Below are 19,395 nucleotides of genomic sequence, written 5' to 3'. Positions count from 1 at the left end.
ATATAAGAGGCTGCATTATATCCTATGAGGGGGTTGCCATATATTCTATGGAGGGGCTGCATTATACTATATGGGGGGGACTGGATTATATTCTATGGGGGCTTACATTCTATTCTATACAGATATATCCAGCCCTGCATAGACTCAATATTAGATAACAAATAACTTTGTTGCCCTATGAAGGGGGGGGCCCGAAAAATTTCTTGCACAGGGGCCCACTACAGTCTATGTCCGCCCCTGTACTAGTGTGAACGCAGCCCCACTCATGCAGCCCCTAAGGCTATGTGCACACGGTGCAGAATCACCTGCGGGTTTTTCCGCGCGGAACCGCAGGTAAAGTGACCTATGGTTTTCCTGCGGTTTGGCCTGCGGTTTTGCCCTGTGGTTTCACACCTCTACTATGTTAAAGGTGTGAAACCGCTGCGGAAACCGCCCAAACAATTGACATGCTGCGGTTTTGTAAACCGCAGCAAAACTGCGCGGAAAATACTGCACGGTCAGCACAGCGTTTTTGAAAACCCATAGGGTTTCATTGTACTGTACTTGGTTTGCGGAACTGCTGCGTTTCCGCAGGGCCAAATCCGCTGCGGAAACGCAGCAGAATCCACACCGTGTGCACATAGCCTAACCAGGAGCCCCCATACATGCTCCCAATACATTTTATTATCATTACCACAGCATAGCACAGGGCACAGGCCCTTCTAGTGAGGCGGGAAAGATCACTGTATGACAGAGCAGCATGCGGACATAGTCTATGTTATGTCTGCAGACTGGTCACATACAGCACATCCCTCGCTTCTGAGCACGCTCAGTGCCACAAAACGGATCCCTGCACACGGAAGCACATGGATCTGTGTTGTCCTGGATCCGTGTTCCATAGAGCTCCATGTTAATTCCAGACTTGTAGCTGCGGATCCGTGCGTCTCCCTGTGCCTGCGTGTTTTTCAGATGACACAAAACTGCAAAAAGTTGCGTTTTTGTGCATCTGATAAAATATGCAGACATGTGGATCTGTGGGAAAATGGTGACATCTGGATGCACACGCAAGTCCCATCCGTCACCACTGAAAGTCAATGGAGACGAAAGCGGATCTGTGTGCAACCAAAATATGCACGTGAGACCAGCGTAACCCTATGTAATGATTGGGGCTGGACCGAGATCTCTCCACAGGTTTTACCTAAAATCACTTTATATTCCTTCCCCTACCCTTAGGGCTCATACTCACTAGCGAGAGACTCGGACGATTCTTGTGCGAGTCTCACGCATGAAAACCTGGCCCTGCCGCCGGCACTGGGACCGGAGCGTGTGGCTGCATAGAAGTACATGTAACCGCACGCTCCAGTCCGAGTGCTGGTGGCAGTGCCAGGTTTTCATGCGTGAGACTCGCACGAGAATCATGTGCGTCTCTCACAAGTGAGTGTGAGCCGTTAGCAGCCACAACTGCCGCCGTCTCTCCTCCTCCTCCCTGCAGTGTTGTCCTGAATCCTCCTGGCCCTGCGATCACCGGGATCGTTACATAGCGGCACTAACGCTGTAACGGATGAGGTAACGCCCCCATTGGCCGCAATGCTACTAACACATCCAAAATCGGCCTGATGCGTTACTTCATGACGCCCCCACAAATGCTGCAGACCGCGCTCCCAAGGGGCGTCATGAAGTAACGCATCAGGCCGATTTTGGATGCGTTAGTAGCATTGCGGCCAATGGGGGCGTTACCTCATCCGTTACAGCGTTAGTGCCGCTTTGTAAACGCAATGTGAACCTGGCCTAACACTATGAGATGATGATATACCAAACAATGTGCGGAGCCTCTCCTCCTACACACACCATATACTGTATGTATACGCCAGGGATGAGGGGCCAGGACAGTGGATATTTGGGACTAAAGGTAACGCACAGGTCATTGCAGATGATGATGATGACGACAAACAATGTGCTGCGTCCCTCCTCTTACATAGTCACACACTATATACGCCATGGAGGAACTGGCAGGATATATTTGGGACTGAAGGGTTAATTCTGGTGCATTTCTTCACATCTCCTCCTCTCCTGACCGCTCCTCCCCCCCAGTTGAGTCACAGTCAGGATTCACTGCTTCCAGACGCCAGAAAAAGAAACAACGGCTCCTTCACCCTGCAGAGCCGGCTCATTTCGTTCACAGCAGGGGGCCGGCTCTTTGTATCGGATCGTTCACGAACGACACATCACTACTCGCTTCCGGTTCCGGTTGCGCACGGAAGTTGTCTTTAGTTTGCTGTGTAATCGTCTCCGTGTTGCCGCTGCGTTGCTCCTGTGACTACCACCATGCCGGACTACCTGGGGGCCGACCAGCGCAAGACAAAGGAGGAAGAGAAGGAGGATAAGCCTATACGCGGTGAGCGGCTGCACACGCAGCTCCAGTGCATGGCTCGTGCACCAGGCGCAGGCAGTAGTACACTGACAGACCATTGTGAGTCTGGCTGTGCATGGATGGCCGCCTATAGAGGGACTGAACAATGGAGTCACTGATCAGCTGAAAGTGATGGATGGGGCTCCAGATATTTAGTGGCCACTTCCAGGCAATCCCTGCATGTGTTGTGGCTGTCAAACAGCTTTGAGACGAACAGCCACGGCGACTGGAGGATATTAGAGCACACCGATGATACTGTATTAGGTCGCTCATCAGTAATTATGGTCTATACGGATGTTCACAAGTTTGATTTGTAGACCGTGATCACCGAAAGATCATGGAGACAAGTCTGTTCTGGATCCCAGTCACAAATCCTGGCTACCCATACAAGTGTAGTGAGAATCTCTGACAGCGTCAGTGTGCCGGCCAGGATTAACATGGCAGTGGATGGGAGAAGCTTTGCTAGCTATTTTTTCATCAGTTAAAATCACCGATGGTGAAAACGGATTAAACGCTGATCCAAAACACCAAGAAATGGTGGGTGTCAAAATCATGGCCGTGTAATGAGGTGTTATTGGAAGGAATCAGCAGAGACATAGCGGGCGACAGCGGCCATTTACAGCCCGCACTGTTCTGTGTCAGACAGTGTTGGCTTTTGCTTCATTATGTAGGTGATTTTACCCTTCAGCCGGGTAACAATCCACTGTATGATGATACATACTATAACTTCATTTTCTAGTATGTAGTCATGTTTCTAAGAATATTTTCAAACTAATGAATATATATATTTTTTTTATTCCAGCTCTGGATGAAGGGGACATTGCCCTTTTGAAAACCTATGTAAGTAGATGAATCTGTGCTGATCTGCAGTTACTTATTAAAGCTCTGTTACTCAACAACAATTTTAAACAGGTTGTCTGATCAGTTTAGTTTTGGAACTGGCTTTCAACACTGAGAGGAAACCACTGTTTTATCAGCCAGGGAATGTAAACTTTAGTAGCCATTCAAATGAATTGAGTATCTATGCAGTACATGGACTGTTCCAAGTCTATTAAAATGGATGTTTTTTAATAACTGTAATTTTTATTACATTTTATAAAATTTGACAATCAGAAATGAGACAAAACAATCACAATTTGGCTTACTAATTAGAGGATCAGAAAGAATGAAAAGGTAAAAAATGTACTTTATTACTAGCTACTAAAAGGGAAAAACATTTTCCAGACAAGCATGCAGGCAGTTACAGCTCCATGTAGGACAAGTGAGACAGATCTACGCGTTTCGACGCTAGTCTTTTTCAGACAGCCCCCTGAGGAAGCCCACGCGAAACGCGCGTTGGGGCTACGGTATCTGATTTGCACAGTGGGCCTATTGTGGTATGACCTTTCTACCTTTTTTTGTTTACATTTTGGCTTTGATCTATTGACTGTTATTATCTCTCTGTTACTTATCCACTGGACAATAGGTGTAGGGTATTTTAACATGTCAGTATGTTGATTTATACAAGTGACTGAGATATACATATATATATATATATAATGGAGTAATTGCCTAGGTAGCTTGGGTATAATTGTTTGGTCTTTGTCCCTGGTCCATATTATCCTGTTGCCTCAGATTTTTTTGTCTGTGTCCTTCTATTTATAATTTTGTCCGCATGATGAAATTTTTACCTAAAATTTTATGATTGAATTAATAAAATATTATATTTGATATCATATAATAGTGGTTCTTTTGCTCCTTATTTTTTTGTCTTCAAGTTTTGTTATGGGACTATACCTGTCACTTAATAGTATCGTAGCATTGGTGTTTTTATTCGTGTTTTTTTGTATTCATTAAGTTAAAGCAGTTGTCTGATACTAAAATTCCCTAATAACCCATCGTTACTAAATAAACATTTATTTAAAAAATATACCGTTCTGCCAATATAGCTCTGTTTCCAATGATGTTCTGTTGTGTTGGAATCAATCATACTGTCTTGAAAGGAAAAGTTATCACTGACCTCACATTTAGGGGATGCTGTGAGCTGTAGTTGTCAAGGTGTGACGAACAGGAAAACATTGGATCCAAGAGCCGAATGTCGCGTGAAGAGATGCAAGATTGACCGAAGGAGAGGTTTTTTTTCGAATGCATAGCAATTAGGGCTAAGGACATCAATGAGTTTTCTTTTTTTATTTTTTTTTCATATACTATATAAAACTTTAAAGGGAATCTGTCACCCCATTTTTGGCCTATGAGCTGCTGTAATGCTGCAGATAAACCCCCGATGTAACCTGAAAGATAAGAAAAACGAGTTAGATTATACTCACCCGGGGGTCCGGGCTGGCGCCTCCCATCTTCATGCGATGACGTCCTCCCTCTTGTTCCACGGCTCATGCACAGGCGTACGTTATCTGCCCTGTTGAGAGCAGAGTACTGCAGTGCGCAGGAGCCGGGAAAGGTCAGAGAGGCCCTGCGCACTGTAGTACTTGTTTTTCTTATCTTTCAGGTTACATCGGGGGGGGGGGGGCGGCTTATCTACAGCATTCCACATGGCGGTGGCCGCAGCTCATAGGCCAAAAATGAGGTGACAGGTTCCCTTTAACCCCTTCACGACCAATGACGCCACATAGGCGTCATGAAAGCTGGTGCCATTATGACCAGTGACGCCTATGTGGCGTCATGACTTTAAAGCCCCCCTGCAGGTCGGGTGACCTAGGTCACTGAAAGTCACCCGACCCGCAGATACAGGGGGCTTTGTACTTCACCACGGGGGGCGTGGCTTCGCCCCCACGTGGCTACGATCACTCTGATTGGCTATTTCACTTTTAACAGCCAATCAGAGCGATAGTAATATTTCATCCAGCCATGTCCGAAGCTGCTGTAGCATCAGACATGGCTGGTGACACCGATCCGACCCCCCCCCCCCCCCCCCACCGGTTAACGGGGGCGATCTGCCCCCCGCCACTGAATGGCAGCGGTGATGTGCCGCCGCTGTCATCATCTGCCCCCCCGCCTTCCATCCGCTTCCCCCGCCTTCCGATCGCCCCCCCCCCTCCCGCCGCCCGGTACTCACCGAGTGCCGCTATGGCTCCCGGTGTCCCGCGGTCCCGGACCATGGGCGCCGCCATATTGGAAAATGGCGGGCGCATGCGCAGTGCGCCTGCCGGCTGCAATTTCCATTCATTCATTTTGATCACTGTGATAAACTCTCACAGTGATCAAAATATAATGAAAAGTAAATAACTCTCCCCCCCCCCCCCCCTTTATCATCCTCATAGGCAGGAACAAACAATAAAATAAAGAAATTATTTTTATTTCTTTTTTCCGTTAGGGTTGGAAAGAGGGTTAGGGTTGGGAAGACGGTTAGGGTTGAAAGAGGGTTAGGGTGGACTTAAGGTTAGGGTTGGAATTAGGGTTAGGGGTGTGTTGGGGTTAGGGTTAGGGATGTCTTGGTGTTAGGGCTGTGGGTTAGGGTTGAAGTTAGAATTGAGGAGTTTCCACTGTTTAGACATGGTGCAACCATTGATTCCAGCCAATTTTGCATTCAAAAAGTCAAACGGTGCTCCCTCCCTTCCAAGCCCCGACGTGTGCCCAAACAGTGGTTTACCCCAACATATGGGGTATCAGCATACTCAGGAAAAATTGCACACCAACTTTGGGGGTATAATTTCTCCTGTTACCCTTGGGAAAAAAAAAAATTGGGGGCTAAAAAATTATTTTTGTGGAAATTTTTTTTTATTTGTTTTCACGTCTCTGCGTTATAAACTTCTGTGAAGCACTTGGGGGTTCAAAGTGCTCACCAGGCATCTAGATAAGTTCCTTGTGGGGGGGGGGGGTCTAGTTTCCAAAATGGGGTCACTTGTGGGGGGTTTCTATTGTTTAGGCACATCAGGGGCTCTGCAAACGTAACGACGACAGCAGACCATTCCATCAAAGTCTGCATTTCAAAACGTCACTACTTCCATTCCGAACCCCTACATGTGCCCAAACAATGGTTCCCCCCATATATGGGGTACCAGCGTACTCAGGACAAACTGGACAACAACTTTTGAGGTCCAATTTATCCTGCTACCCTTGTGAAAATAGAAAAATTGCTGGCTAAAAATCATTTTTTTGAGGAAAAAAAATATTTTTTATTTTCACGGCTCTGTGTTGTAAACTTTTGTGAAGCACTTGGGGGTTCAAAGTGCTCACTATGCATCTAGATAAGTTCCTTAGGGGGTCTAGTTTCCAAAAAGGGGTCATTTGTGGGGGAGCTCCAATGTTTAGGCACACAGGGGCTCTCCAAACGTGACATGGCAACCGCTCAATATTTCAGCATATTTTCCATTCAAAAAGTCAAATGGCGCTCCTTCCCTTCTGAGCCCTGCCGTGCGCTCAAACAGTGGTTTATGACCACATATGAGGTATCGGTGTACTTAGGAGAACTTGCCCAGCAAATTTTAGGATCCATTTTATCCTGTTGCCCATGTGAAAATGAAAAAATTGATGCTAAAAGAAAATTTTTGTTGGAAAAATTAAAATGTCCATTTTTTCTTTCCATGTTGCTTTAGCTCCTGTGAAACACCTGAAGGGTTAATAATCTTCTTGAATGTAGTTTTGAGTAGCTTGAGGGGTGTAGTTTTTAGAATGGTGTCACTTTTGGGTATTTTCTGCCATATAGACCCCTCAAAGTAACTTCAAATGTGAGGTGGTCCCTAAAAAAAAAAAAAAAAATGGTTTTGTAAATTTTGTTGTAAAAATGAGAAATCGCTGGTCAACTTTTAACCCTTAACTTCCTAACAAAAAAATATTTTGTTTCCAAAATTGTGCTGATGTAAAGTAGTCATGTGGGAAATGTTATTTATTAACTATTTTGTGTCACACAACTCTCTGGTTTAACAGAATAAAAATTCAAACTTTGAAAATTGTGACATTTTCTAAATTTTCGCCAAATTTCTGATTTTTTTCACAAATAAATGCAAAAATTATCGACCTAAATTTTCCGCTAACATGAAGCCCAATATGTCACAAAACACAATCTCAGAATCGCTAGGATCCGTCAAAGCGTTCCTGAGTTATTACCTCAAAATAGGCTTGGTTATGAAGGGGTTGAAAATGGCTGTTAATAAAAAGGTAACCGGTTTTTTTTCTCCGCAGTTTGCATGTATTACAATATGCTGCAAACTGCTCAATGCCTTCAACCTCTCTCCTTCTAAATGCTTAACTAATCTCAAATCTGACTATTTCAGCTCATTGTTTCATTTGATTACATTTCAGCTTAGGCCGGTTTCATACATCCATGTTGCATGGCCTGAGTTACGGACTGTGATATAGACTGGCTGCGGGATTCCTGACATGAGCTAATCAGCCTTATATACATGTAGTGGTGAGCACACGTCTGCAGCCTGCTGTTGGACTTCTAATACCAGGTTATTGAGGTGTTTTCGCTGCTGGAGGAAGTCACCACCGCTGTCTGCTCTCATTGCTCAGAGCCGCAGAGGTAACTTTTTCCAGTGGTAAGAACAGCTTGGTATTAATAGTACAATGTCAGGCTGCTCGACCTATGCGTTTTGTTGCTGTCCCGGACCTCCTGTGACCGCTTGCTGCTGAACCCTGCATGAGCTGTGACAGTGAGGAAATTGCTGCTTGGAGCAGAGCTCAGGACTACAATTAAATGGTGCCTGGCTCCCCCTACAGCTTCTTAATGAAATCCAATTGCAAACATGATTTTTTTAGCCCCAACTGCATGCATTTAACCCCTTTCTGACATCAGACGTACTATCCCGTCCATGGGACCCGGGCGCCTATGCCCATGGACAGGATAGTACGTCTAGCTCGATCAGCGGCGCCCACGTGGTGAGCGCTGCTGATCGCGGCCGGGTGTCAGCTGATTATCACAGCTGACACCCAGCACAATGTGTCAGGGGCGGTCACGGACCGCCCCCGACACTTTAACCCGTTGCACACCGCGATCAAACATGATCGCGGTGTACCGGGGTTTAAAAGGAAGCATCGGCAGGGAGGGGGCTCCCTCCGTGCTCCCCTGAGCCCCCCACAGCAGCGCAATGTGCAGCGCTGCTGCGGGGGGCTCTTTCCTTGCAGGCCCCCGAATCCAAGATGGCGACGGGGGCCTGCGGAGGCCTGCAGGGAGCTGACTTTCTCAGTGCCTGCAAAGCGCAGGCATGAGGAAGTCTGCAGCAGTGCCTGTGACAGATCGCTGATCTGTCACAGTGATCTGTGACGTGACAGATCAGCGATCTGTCACAGGACAGTGATGTCCCACCTGGGACTATGTAATAAAGTTAAAAAAAAAAAAAAAGTGTTAAAATAATTTTAGAAAAAATCGCCAAATAAATTAGAAAAAAAAAATATTCCCCCAATAAATCCATTTTTTGGAAATAAAAAAACAATAAAAGTACAAATATTAGGTATCGCCGCGTCCGTAACGACCTGCCCTATAAAACTGTCCCATTAGTTAACCCCTTTAGCGAACCCCTTAAAAAATAAAAATAAAAAAAAGCAAAAAATGATTATCATACCGCCAAACAAAAAGTGCAATAACGCGCGATCAAAAAGACGCATATAAATATCCATGGTACCGCTGAATACGTCATCTTGTCCCGCAAAAAACGAGCCGCCATACAGCATCATCAGCGAAAAAATAAAAAAGTTATAGCTCGCAGAATAAAGTGATGCAAAAATAATTTTTTATATAAAATAGTTTTCATTGCATAAAACCGACAAAACAACATAAAAAAAACCTAAATGAGATATCGCTGTAACCGTACTGACCCGAAGAATAAAACCGCTTTATCAATTTTACCGCACTTTAAGCGGTGTAAACGCACCCCCCCAAAAGAAATTCATGAAACGCTGGTTTTTGTTCATTCTGCGTCCCAAAAATCGGAATAAAAAGCGATAAAAAAAGTCACGTTCCCGAAAATGGTACCAATAAAAACGTCAACTCGTCCCGCAAAAAATAAGACCTCACATGACTCGGTGGGTCAAAATATGGAAAAATTATAGCTCTCAATATGTGGTGATGCAAAAACTATTTTTACAATAAAAAGCGTCTTTTAGCGTATGACAGCTGCCAAAAATAAAAACCGCCATAAATAGTAAATCAAACCCCCCGTTATCACCCCCTTAGTAAGGGAAAAATAATAAAATTAAAAGAAATGTATTTATTTCCATTTTCCCATTAGGGCTAGGGTTAGGGCTGAGATTAGGGTTAGGGGTGTGTTGGGGTTTGGGTTGGAGTTAGAATTGGGGGTTTCCACTGTTTGGGCACATCAGGTGCTCTCCAAATGCAACATGGCGTCTGATCTCAATTCCAGCCAATTCGGAGTTGAAAAAGTCAAATGGTGCTCCTTCCCTTCCAAGCTCTGCAATGCGCCCAAACAGTGTTTTACCCCCACATGTAGGGTATCAGCCTACTCAGGACAAATTGCAAAACAACTTTTGGGGTCCAATTTCTCCTGTTACCCTTAGGAAAATAAAAAATTGGGGGCAAAAATATCATTTTTGTGGAAAAAATGATTTTTTTATTTTCATGCCCGAGCGTTATAAACTTCTGTGAAGCACTTGGGGGTTCAAAGTGCTCACCACACATCTAGATAAGTTCCGTGGTGGGTCTAGTGTCCAAAATGGGGTCACTTGTGGGGAGTTTCAATAGTTTAGGTACATCAGGGGCTCTCCAAACGCACATGACACCCGCAGACCATTCCATCAAAGTCTGCATTCCAAAACGTCACTACTTTCCTTCCGAGCCCCGACGTGTGCCCATACAATAGTTTTCTCCCACATATGGGGTATCAGTGTAAATAGGACAACTACTTTTGGGGTCCAATTTCTCCTGTTACCCTTGGGAAAATAAAAAAATTGGGGACTAATTGATCATGTTTATCGAAAAAATACAATTTTTTTATTTTCATGCCTGGGCATTATAAACTTCTGTGAAGCCCTTGGGGGCTCAAAGTGCTCACCACACATCTAGATAAGTTCCTTAGGGGGTCTAGTTTCCAAAATGGGGTCATTTGTGGGGGTTTCCACTGTTTAGGTACATTAGGGGCTCTCCAAAGGCAACATGACACCCGCAGACCATTCCATCAAAGTCTGCATTCCAAAACGTCACTACTTCCCTTCCGAGCCCCGACGTGTGCCCATACAGTAGTTTTCTCCCACATGTGGGGTATCGGCATACTCAGGACAAATTGGACAACAACTTTTGGGGTCCAATTTCTCCTGGTACCCTTGGGAAAATAAAAAAAATTGGTGACTAAAAGATCATGTTTGTGGAAAAAATAAAAAATTTTTATTTTCACGCCCGGGCGTTATAAACTTCTGTGAAGCACTGGGGGGTTCAAAGTGCTCACCACACACCTAGATAAGTTCCTTGGGGGGTCTAGTTTCCAAAATGGTGTCATTTGTTGGGGGTTTCCACTGTTTTGGTACATCAGGGGTTTTCCAATCGCGACATGGTGTCCGATCTCAATTCCAGCCAAAAACGTCAAATGGCGCTGCTTCCCTTCCGAGCTCTGCCATGCGCCCAAATAGTGGTTTACCCCCACATGTGGGGTATCAGCGTATTCAGGACAAATTGCACAATAACTTTTAGGGTCCTGTTACCCATGGGAAAATAAAAATTGGGGGTGAAAAGATCATTTTTGTGGAAAAAAATGATTTTTTTAATTGTACCGCTGTACGTTATAAACTTCTGTGAAGCCCTTGTTGGTTCAAAATTCTCACCACATATCTAGATAAGTTCCTTGGGGGGTCTAGTTTCCAAAATGGGGTCAATTGTGGGGTGTTTCCACTGTTTAGGTACATCAGGGGCTCTCCAAACGTGACATGGCGTCCGATCTGAATTCCAGCCAATTTTGCATTGAAAAAGTCAAACGGCGCTCCTTCCCTTCTGAGCTCTGCCATGCGCCGAAACAGTGGTTCTCCCCCCACATATCAGGTATCAGCGTACTCAGGACAAATTGCACAATAACTTTTGCAGTCCAATTTCTCCTGTTACCCTTGGTAAAATAAAAAAAAATTGAACCTGAAGTATTTTTTTTGTGAAAAAAAGTTAATGTTCATTTTTTTAAATATTCAAAAAATTCCTGTGACGCACCTAAAGGGTTAATAAACTTCTGTGGTTTTGAGCACCTTAAGGGGTGCAGTTTTTAGAATGGTGTCACTTTTGGGTATTTTCTATCATATAGACCCCTCAAAGTGGCTTCAAATGTGATGTGGTCCGTAAAAATAAAATGGTGTTGCAAAAATGAGAAATCGCTGGTCAATTTTTAACCCTTATAACTTCCTAACAAAAAAAAAATTTTGCTTCCAAAATTGTGCTGATGTAAAGTAAACATGTGGGAAATGTTAGTTATCAATTTTTTTTGTGTGCCGTATCTCTGTGATTTAAGGGCATAAAAATTCAAAGTTGGAAAATTGCGAAATTTTCGCCAAATTTCCATTTTTTTTTTTCACAAATAAACGCAAGTTATTTGAATGAAATTTTACCACTATCATGAAGTACAATAAGTCACGAGAAAACAATGTCAGAATCACAAGGATCCATGGAAGTGTTCCTGAGTTATGACCTCATAAAGGGACAGTGGTCAGAATTGTAAAAATTGGCCCGGTCATGAACGTGCAAACCACCCTTGCGGGTGAAGGGGTTAAAGAAGTTGTCCACTACTTGGGCAACCCCTTCTCACTTGGCCCTGATTAAAATAAAAAAGCTCATACTCTCCTCCTGTGCTGGCGCTGTTCCCCCGGTGTCAGCACTCACAATCTCAGGGCTCTCGGGCTGTTTTTATGATGTGAGCTTGGTGCCCAATCAGTGCCGGCGTCACTGTCCTTGCCTTCGTACAAATTGAACATGAAGAGGAGGTCCAGGCTGTGGCTGCTCTCACCTCTTTTGCATGTAGAATTCGTACAAAGGCAGAGACAGTGACGCCAGCGCTGAATGGGCGCCGGGCTCCCGTGTCATACAGCCTCATGAGAGCACTGGGATTGTGAGTGCTGATACCTTTGGAACGGCACCGACACGGGAAGGGAGTAAAAGCTTTTTTATTTTATAGGGGCCAAACATTTAGATCAAGAAGGTGTTGTCCTAGTAGTGAACAATCCCTTTAAGTGAGAGAACATTTTTTCTCAAAGGAGTACAACCCCTTTAACTATTTTGGCTGAGATATGGATATAACCTGATATAACCTGAAGTTTATAGTGCAATTGGCCTATAATTATTTTATTGCATATTTATGGTGTTGTTTTCTCGTTTGCCTTATTGGGGGACACAGAGACCATGGGTGTATGCTGCTGCCACTAGGAGGCTGACACTATGCACAAAAAAAGGTTAGCTCCTCCTCCGCAGTGTACACCCCACCGACCGGCAGGAAATTCCTCAGTTTAGCTTAGTGTCAGTAGGAGGTGGACACGGGTCTTTGATTAGACCCATATCTACCTCGATGTGCGTCGTTCCTTTTCTGGTTTTTCCGGAGGGATACAGTGTGAATAGTCACATCTGTACTCCCACAAGGAGTCTGTGAGTACGGCGTGTACTGCCACCCTGTATCCTCGCAGTTCTCCGTGGCAGGACCAGCAGCCTTCCGGGCGGACGCAAACACGAAGACGTGTCAGCGATTCAAGGGGTCCTTGCCGTCAGTCTCCCACCCACTCGCCTACCAGAGCCTGTCGGTTGGACGAGACGCAGACGTCCTTCAGGAATTTGGTACCTTTCTTCGGGCCCGGGACGGGTGAGTATTGGGACCCTTTGGTCTCCTCAGTGGACACGGTGGCAGCGTTCCCCTTGGAGATGCGGTGGCGCTGCTTTTGACACCTGCGGTTATCTTGCGCATCCAGGCAGCCTCCACTCTCTCTCTCTTACAGCCCGTTCCCTTCCCCCCTGACAGGTTTCTTTTGCGGCAGCGGCTGCGGCACCTCCGCGCCGACCCCGTGCTGACAGGCGGCCGCCGCTATTAATTTAGGCCCCGGCTTCAATTCGGGCCTACTTCAGCGTCGTGGCCACGCCCCCCGCCCCTTTCTACTTAGCGGGCTTCTCTCCCGCCCGTTCCAGGTCCTCCCACCGCCTCCTTCTTGCACGCCTATTCTTGGCCAGCGGGCGGTGCCTCTTTCAGCCTGGCGGTTAGCGCCGCCCTTCTTCTTCCCCTGGAAGCGCGCGTTTTTCCCATTCCTCTCAGGCGGTCGCCATCTTCCCAGCCTGTCAGCCGGACACCGTTCTGTCAGCCGGATATCGCTCTCTTGGCCTGTCAGCCGGATTTCGTTCTATCCTGCAGCTGCAGACAAGCCGGATAGCATTGTCTCTGGGGACACCGGACCGTGAGTAGCTCTGCATCTGCAGACTGACACCCTCCTCTGCCTTCTGTCCCCCAATCTTCCGGCACTACCTCAGTTATCACTATGTCTAACTCTAAATCTGATCGTACCCGCTCTACGGCTCCCCCCTGCACTCTAGTCAAGTACTTTGCGTGCTCTTCTTGCAATCGCAAACTTCCCTCAGGTCAGTCCACTCCCCTCTGCCTGGACTGTAGCAATCCAATTCAGCCTGACGCCGCCCAGGAGCCATCTATGGCCCCAGGTGAGAGTGAACCCCCCCATGCCTGGCTGGGCTTCATCTCTTTCACAATCAGTGGCATACATCACCATGGTGTCTCAGTCCCTAGTAGCCGCTCTGGATAAGTTGCCCCTGGACACTTCTGCAGGGTCCAGCAGGTCTCAAGAGATTCCTTCTGAGTCAGCCATTGTTAGTCGCAAAAGACCCAGGCAGGATCTCCAGGCGGAAGCCTCTCCTCGTCCCATCTCACCGCATAGTCCTTCTCAGCAGCCTCCTTCCCGGGCCCCCTCTCCCGAGTCAGGTGAAGCGTTCTCAGACAGGTCTTCTGAGGGGATTTTAGAGCTGGATTCGGACCAGGATGCGAACATGAAAGTTACGGTGCAGAACCTCATTGCAGCGATTCACCAGACCTTCGAGATTGCTGACCCCCCTGCGAAATCCTCAGATCAGGAGGTTTCGTTCAGACGGGTGGAAACACCCTCCAGGGTATTTCCTTTCCATTCAGAGTTTGGCAAGATTTTTACCAGGGAAAGAGAAGATCCGACCAGACGCTTTCAAAGAGGAAAGCGTCTCGGCGTACTGTACCCGTTTGCTAAAGAGCTCACGGACAACTGCTCTGCTACTCCCTCGGTGGACCCGCCCATGTCCAGACTTTCTAATAACACGGTTCTCCCGCTTTCAGGCGTGGCGGCTCTAAAGGATTCTAATGATAGGATTATAGAATCCCTAGCTATGTCCGCCTTCGAAGCGGCTTCAGCGGCGGTATGTCCAAGCTTTGCTTCATCTTGGGCAGCAAAAGCCATAGCGACTTGGGCAGAGGATCTTCGTCAGGGCATCCTAGATAAAGCACAACCAGAGCGATTGGCCGATCTCGCCAATCAGATTTCCCATGCGGGGGATTCTTTTTTCTGCTTCTTTGGATGCCGCATCCTGCGCAGTTCAGGCGTCAAGCAACGTTGTGGCAATCCGACGTACAATTTGGCTCAAGGCCTGGCAGGCGGACTTGTCTTCTAAAAAGTCTCTTACTAATCTGCCTTTTCAGGGAGTGCGCCTCTTTGGATCCCGATTGGACCAGATTATTAAGGACGCCTCCGGAGGCACGAGTTCCCTCCCTCAGTCCAAGCCTCGCAGACCTCCACTAAGGCGTCAGTTTCGACCCTTTCGGGCTTTCTGCCGTTTCAATACGGCGGAGAACCCATCCATCCAACCAACAAAGACCGCAGGCGCGCCAAGATAGAAAGTTTCCTTCAGACCCACTCCTTCCTGGTGATCCCACTCTTCCCAGGGCAGACCATCCAGATCTGGACGGTCTACATCTGCATGACTATCGTCGGACTCCCGAGGGTCCCTTCCGATTGGGAGGTCGACTTCTCTTCAGGGACGTCTGGCTGGACTCAGTAGAGGACGCTTGTGTCAGGGAGGTTGTATCGTCAGGATACAAGATAGAGTTCGTTTCTCTTCCACGGGATCGTTTCTTCGAATCCCGTCCTCCAAAAGATCCAGCCTTGATCCCGGGGTTCTTTACGGCCATCACCTCTCTCCTCCGTTCCGTGGTGATTGTGCCCGTTCCCGACTTGGAGCAGTTCACAGGATTTTATTCGAACCTTTTTGTGGTGCCGAAAAAAGGCGGGGCGGTCCGACCCATCTTGGATCTCAAGCTTCTCAACAAGAGTACACCTTCGCCACTTCTGGATGGAGTCGGTTCGTTCGGTAATCGCTTCCATGGAGGAGCAGGAATTCATGTGTTCAATAGACATCCAAGATGCCTATCTACACGTGCCCATATTCTCCGGACATCAGAAGTTCCTGCGTTTTGCGATTCGCCAGTAACATTACCAGTTCGTCGCGCTCCCCTTCGGTCTCGACACCGCTCCCAGAGTCTTCACGAAGATCATGGCTGCGCTGATGGCCTTGTTGAGGATCAGAGGTCTCGTTCTTTTTCCGTACCTCGACGATATTCTGATCAAAGCTTCCTCTTTTCAACAGGCTCGCCTAAGTTTCACGATCGTACTAGACACCCTTTCCAATTTCGGGTGGATCGTCAACAGGAAAAAGTCCTGTCTGATTCCTTCTCAATGTGTTGTGTTCCTGGGCCTACTGTTCGACACTCGTCGGTCAAGGGTCTTTCTTCCACGAGAGAAGATTCTTTTCCTGCAGCAGGATGTACGATCGCTGCAGACCACACGATTTCCGTCCCTCCGAACAGCTATGAGGGTCCTGGGAAAGATGATGGCGGCGATAGAGGCAGTTCCCTTTGCCCAATTTCACGCCAGACCTCTACAGCACACCATTCTGTCGAGGTGGAACAGGTCGGCTCTGTCCCTGGATCGTCCCATACGTTTGTCATGCCGGGTCAAGCGGTCACTCAACTGGTGGTTGACGTCACCTCTTATCCACTTGGGTCGGTCTTTTCTTCTCATTCACTGGCACATTGTAACAACGGATGCCAGCCTCCTCGGCTGGGGTGCAGTGTTCCGCAATCACACTGTTCCGAGTCGTTGGTCGACTCAGGAATCAGCTCTGCCGATCAACGTCCTAGAGATACGAGCGATCTATCTGGCTCTCGTCCACTGGGAGAGGCTGCTCAGAGGCTTGCCTTTCCGGATTCAGACAGACAATGCCACAGCGGTGGCATATGTCAACCGCCAAGGAGGGACACGGAGTGTCTCAGCTCTGGCCAAAGTGTCCAAGATTCTTCATTGGGCAGAGATTTCTGTCCCGACAATTTCCGCGGTGCACATTCCTGGCGTAGACAACTGGGCCACTGATTTTCTCAGCTGCGAGGGTCTCGCAGCGGGAGAGTGGTCCCTACATCCGGAGGTGTTTCATCTGCTCTGCCGTCGATGGGGAACTGTTGAGTTCATTTTCCCCTTCATTACTGAGGCCCGAGGAACTCCCTCTTCTGGTAAAGAAAGGTAGTGAGCCTGATTATCAAACACCTGAGGCTGATGATGATGACTGGCTGAGTGGAGTTACGGACTGGATATAAGGCTGCCGACGCCCTTCTGCCCTGCGGGTGTTTTCTCTGTGGGATCCTTGGAGACCAGTCTGAATTCCTGCTCCTCTAAAGCTAAGTTTGCTGCTCGGCCTTTTGCTTTTGTGCTTTGACTTTGTTTGCTTTGTTTTTTCTGGATTTCTGCCATTCCCTGCTGGGGTGTGCTGAATTCATTTAGCTCTTTCTTCTGAAAATACCTGAGTGCTGATTTAGTTTTTGAAGCCTAGCTGCTTCAGGGCCTTTTTCATATCAGCTTGTTGGCTTATGTCTTTGATAGGGTTTTGGCAGATTGCAGACAGCAGCCTTCTTGTCCTTTCCTATCTAGGTAGTTGCGGGCCCCGTCTTTGCTCAGTCTATCTTTCTGTCTGTGTTAGTATTTTCATCTTGCTTCACCGTCATTATATGTTGGGGGCTGCCTATTGCTTTGGGGTCTTCTCTGGGGCAGTTTAGATTTCCCCTTTCTTTCTTTAGGCCTATGTAATTCTCCGGCTGTGATCGAGGGGTCTAGGGCTTCGTAGGAACCCCCCACGGCTACTGCTAGTTGTGTTGATAGGTTCAGGGGTCTGCAATCTGATAGTTGCCAACTTCTCTGGTTTTCTGAACTTAGCTTGTATTTCTGCTTTTGCCTCCTACGGTGACTCATTCATAACAGAATCACCCGCCATACCGCAGATTCTAGGGTACTCAATAGCAGGAAAGAATTGTAAAAAAAAAAAAAAAGTGTGTATATTTTTTCCTCTATATCTCTGAGGCCGTAGGGGGAATTTTTTTTTTTTTTTTCCTCTCAATGGAGATAAAGCAATTGTCTGATCGTGTGGAGCAGCTCGCTGCGGAAGTGCGGGGAATTTCTGCCTACCTTGCTCATTCACATGCTGCTGAACCAAAGATTCCTACACCTGATGTATTTTTTGGGGATCGGTCTAAATTTTTGAATTTCAAAAATAATTGTAAATTATTTTTTGCCTTGAAGCCTAACTCGTCAGGGAGCTCCGCGCAGCAGGTTAAAATTGTCATCTCTTTGCTGCGTGGCGATCCCCAGGATTGGGCGTTTTCTTTGAAACCAGATGATCCTATTCTGACTAATGTGAACGCATTCTTTCAAGCTTTGGGGTTGTTGTATGACGAACCTAATGCCATTGATCAGGCTGAAAAGACCCTGCTGGCATTGAGCCAGGGTCGTGATTCTGCTGAATTGTACTGTCAAAAATTCCGAAAGTGGGCAGTACTTACTACCTGGAATGATAATGCCTTGGCTGCTCTCTTTCGGAAGGGGTTGTCAGAAGCCGTAAAAGATACTATGGTGGGATTTCCTGTTCCCTCTGGTCTTGACGATTCTATGTCACTAGCCATTCAGGTTGATCGGCGTTTGCGCGAACGCAAAGCTGCACGAAAGGTGTTGCCACCTGTTGAACAAATGTCTGAACCTATGCAATGTGATAGTTTTTTCCAGAGAGCAGCGTCAGGAGTTCAGAAGGCGTAATAAGTTGTGTTTTTTCTGTGGAGATGCCTCGCATATTATTTCTGTCTGTCCTAAACGAGAGAAACGCTTTGCACACACGTTTTCTGTTGGGGGTGTTCAACCTAAGTTTCTTCTGGCTATTACTCTGATCTGCTCCCTGTCCACATTTTCCGCCAAGGCTTTTGTGGATTCGGGAGCAGCCCTAAACCTAATGGACTTGGATTTTGCTAAACGTTGTGGATTTCCGATGACACCTCTGCAGACGCCTATCCCTTTGAGGGGGATTGATGCTACTCCTTTGGCTAAAAATAAACCCCAGTTTTGGACCCAGGTGGTAATGCGGGTCGCCCCAGACCATCAAGAAAATTGCAGATTTTTGGTGTTGCATAATCTGCATGATACTATTGTTCTGTGGTTTCCCTGGTTACAGATTCATAATCCAGTTTTGGATTGGAAATCTGTGTCTGTGGTGAGTTGGGGTTGTCGGTGTGCCTTTAGTGAGGCTCCGGTGTTTTCCACCTCTCCTCAGTCGCATGATGTTCCTGATTATTTGGCGGACTTTTATGATGTATTTAGTGAGAATGAGTCTGCGTCTCTGCCTCCTCATAGGAGTTATGACTGTGCAATTGAACTTAGCCCGGGGTGTAAATTTCCCAAGGGTCGGCTCTTCAATTTATCTGTACCCGAGCACGAGGCTATGCGATCCTATATTAAGGAGGCGTTGGAGAAGGGACATATTAGACCATCCTCGTCACCCTTAGGAGCCGTTTTTTTTTTTTTGTAGCCAAAAAGGATGGATCATTAAGACCTTGTATTGATTATCGTGCCCTCAACAAAATTACTGTTAAATATCAGTATCCGTTACCCCTGATTTCTGATCTATTCTCCAGAGTTAAAGGTGCTTGCTGGTTTACCAAGCTTGACCTCAGGGGGGCGTATAATCTTATTCGCATTAAGCATGGGGATGACTGGAAGACGGCGTTTAATACTCCGGAGGGACATTTTGAGTACCTGGTGATGCC

General features: G+C 46.8%; 1 protein-coding gene across 1 annotated transcript in view; it reads left to right on the top strand.

Moving 5' to 3' along the window:
* Positions 1–2,070: 2,070 nt before the first annotated feature.
* Positions 2,071–19,395, top strand: part of PSMC2 (proteasome 26S subunit, ATPase 2) — a 54,510-nt gene continuing 37,185 nt past the window's right edge. The window contains exons 1-2 of the mRNA XM_073573634.1: positions 2,071–2,374; positions 3,192–3,229. Of these exons, the coding sequence (XP_073429735.1) occupies positions 2,305–2,374; positions 3,192–3,229 (108 nt within the window). The 5' untranslated portion in view covers positions 2,071–2,304. The remainder of the gene's footprint in view (positions 2,375–3,191; positions 3,230–19,395) is intronic.

The sequence above is a fragment of the Dendrobates tinctorius genome, unplaced genomic scaffold (genome assembly GCF_039654945.1).
Source record: "Dendrobates tinctorius isolate UK_male_01 unplaced genomic scaffold, ASM3965494v1 ptg000035l, whole genome shotgun sequence".
In the NCBI taxonomy this organism is placed as follows: domain Eukaryota; kingdom Metazoa; phylum Chordata; class Amphibia; order Anura; family Dendrobatidae; genus Dendrobates; species Dendrobates tinctorius.
Note: the sequence above shows the minus strand (reverse complement) of the source record. Positions and strands in the feature narration are given on the sequence as shown.